The sequence below is a fragment of the Carlito syrichta genome, unplaced genomic scaffold, assembly GCF_000164805.1.
Source record: "Carlito syrichta isolate Samal-C Ts95f unplaced genomic scaffold, Tarsius_syrichta-2.0.1 Scaffold306713, whole genome shotgun sequence".
NCBI classification, from domain to species: Eukaryota; Metazoa; Chordata; class Mammalia; order Primates; family Tarsiidae; genus Carlito; species Carlito syrichta.
In genome coordinates, this window is record NW_007250809.1 from 875,664 (window position 1) to 876,923 (window position 1,260).

The 1,260-nt window shown below is 57.8% G+C and overlaps 1 protein-coding gene across 1 annotated transcript in view; it reads right to left on the bottom strand.

Annotated features, from left to right (window-relative positions):
- ZNF648 (zinc finger protein 648) overlaps positions 1–932 on the bottom strand; it is a 1,676-nt gene extending 744 nt beyond the window's left edge. The window contains 1 exon segment of the mRNA XM_008063295.1: positions 2–932. Within this exon segment, the coding sequence (XP_008061486.1) occupies positions 2–932 (931 nt within the window).
- Between the last annotated feature and the right edge of the window lie 328 nt (positions 933–1,260).

Here is a 1,260-nt window from a genome sequence, read left to right on the forward strand (position 1 = left end):
GAGGACCAGGTGTAGGCCTTGTCGCAGAAGGGGCAGCGGTAGGGCCGCTCGCCCGTGTGCAGGCGCCGGTGCTGCTGGAGCGTGCCCCGGTGGGAGTAGGCTTTCCCGCACAGCTCGCAGGCATAGGGCTTGGTGGCGCCGCCTCGCATCCCCACCGGGCTCTGCGGCCCACCGGGCTTTTGGAAGGCCCGCCCGCCCCTCAGGCACCTGTAGGGACGCACCTCAGCCTGCCCACCCTGGCGAGCGCCCGCCTGGTTCTGACTTTTCTTGCCCATCCTCGCTTTTGCTGCCAGGCCGGCTGGAGTGGCCGACCCTTGGGCTGTTGTATGTGTGTCCCGCGTGGGGAGGTCCCAGCGGCTCACTGGCCTGGGAAAACACGCCGGAGAAGAGCTGTCTGGGGACGTGTCTACACCTTTCGGTGCACAGAGAGACTTTCCAGTGCCAGGGAAGCTGAATGGGACATCCAAGGCTGCGTTCTGGTTTGCCCTGGCCTCTCCATCTTCCCCTGCAGGTGGTGAGCTCCTAGGAGATTGTATCTGATCTAACAACTTGTGTGACTGACATCGGGGAAGGGTGACCAGAGCTGTGTTTGATCTGGGTGGGACCTGGGCCTGGATGACCTTGGACACATCTCTTCCCCAGACGACTTTCCCAGGCATCTCTATCGGTTTCTGTCCCAGGGTCCCAGTACCCAAGGAGTTGGAGAATCTCTCTTCCTCCTTGCTGGGTGGATGTGGACATGGCAAGTCAGGATTATTCTGAGTTCCCGGGGAGCTGCCCCTTGGACTGGCCACCAGGTCATCAGTGCCCTCTTTACCTCCTGCCTCTCCACCATATTCATCCTCACTCTTTAAGTTCATGGTCAGCATCTGGGTGTCAGGAATCTCCTTGGTTACCTTGCCCCACCCATTCTGGGAGTCCACCAGTGCCATGATGTTCAAGTACTTCTACTGTCTGCCCCTCCTAGGACGAATCTTGGCTTGACTCAGGATACCTGCAGAAACGGAAGCGTGAAGAGGAAATCACAAAGCATGTATTTAATTCCTTTCATGACCAGAGGGATTGGGGTTCTCACGACAGCTCTATTTCCAACTGGTCTCCATGCCAGGCATATCACTGAGCCTCACTGGGAAGGAGGAACTGGCCCTACAGTCATCCTTATTCTCTTTGGAGATCCCACTTGCTAGAAGCCCCAGGAGATTGTGCTATCAAGAATAACCAGGGGTGGGGGAGGAGGGAAATTTGTTGGGTGTCAGCTGT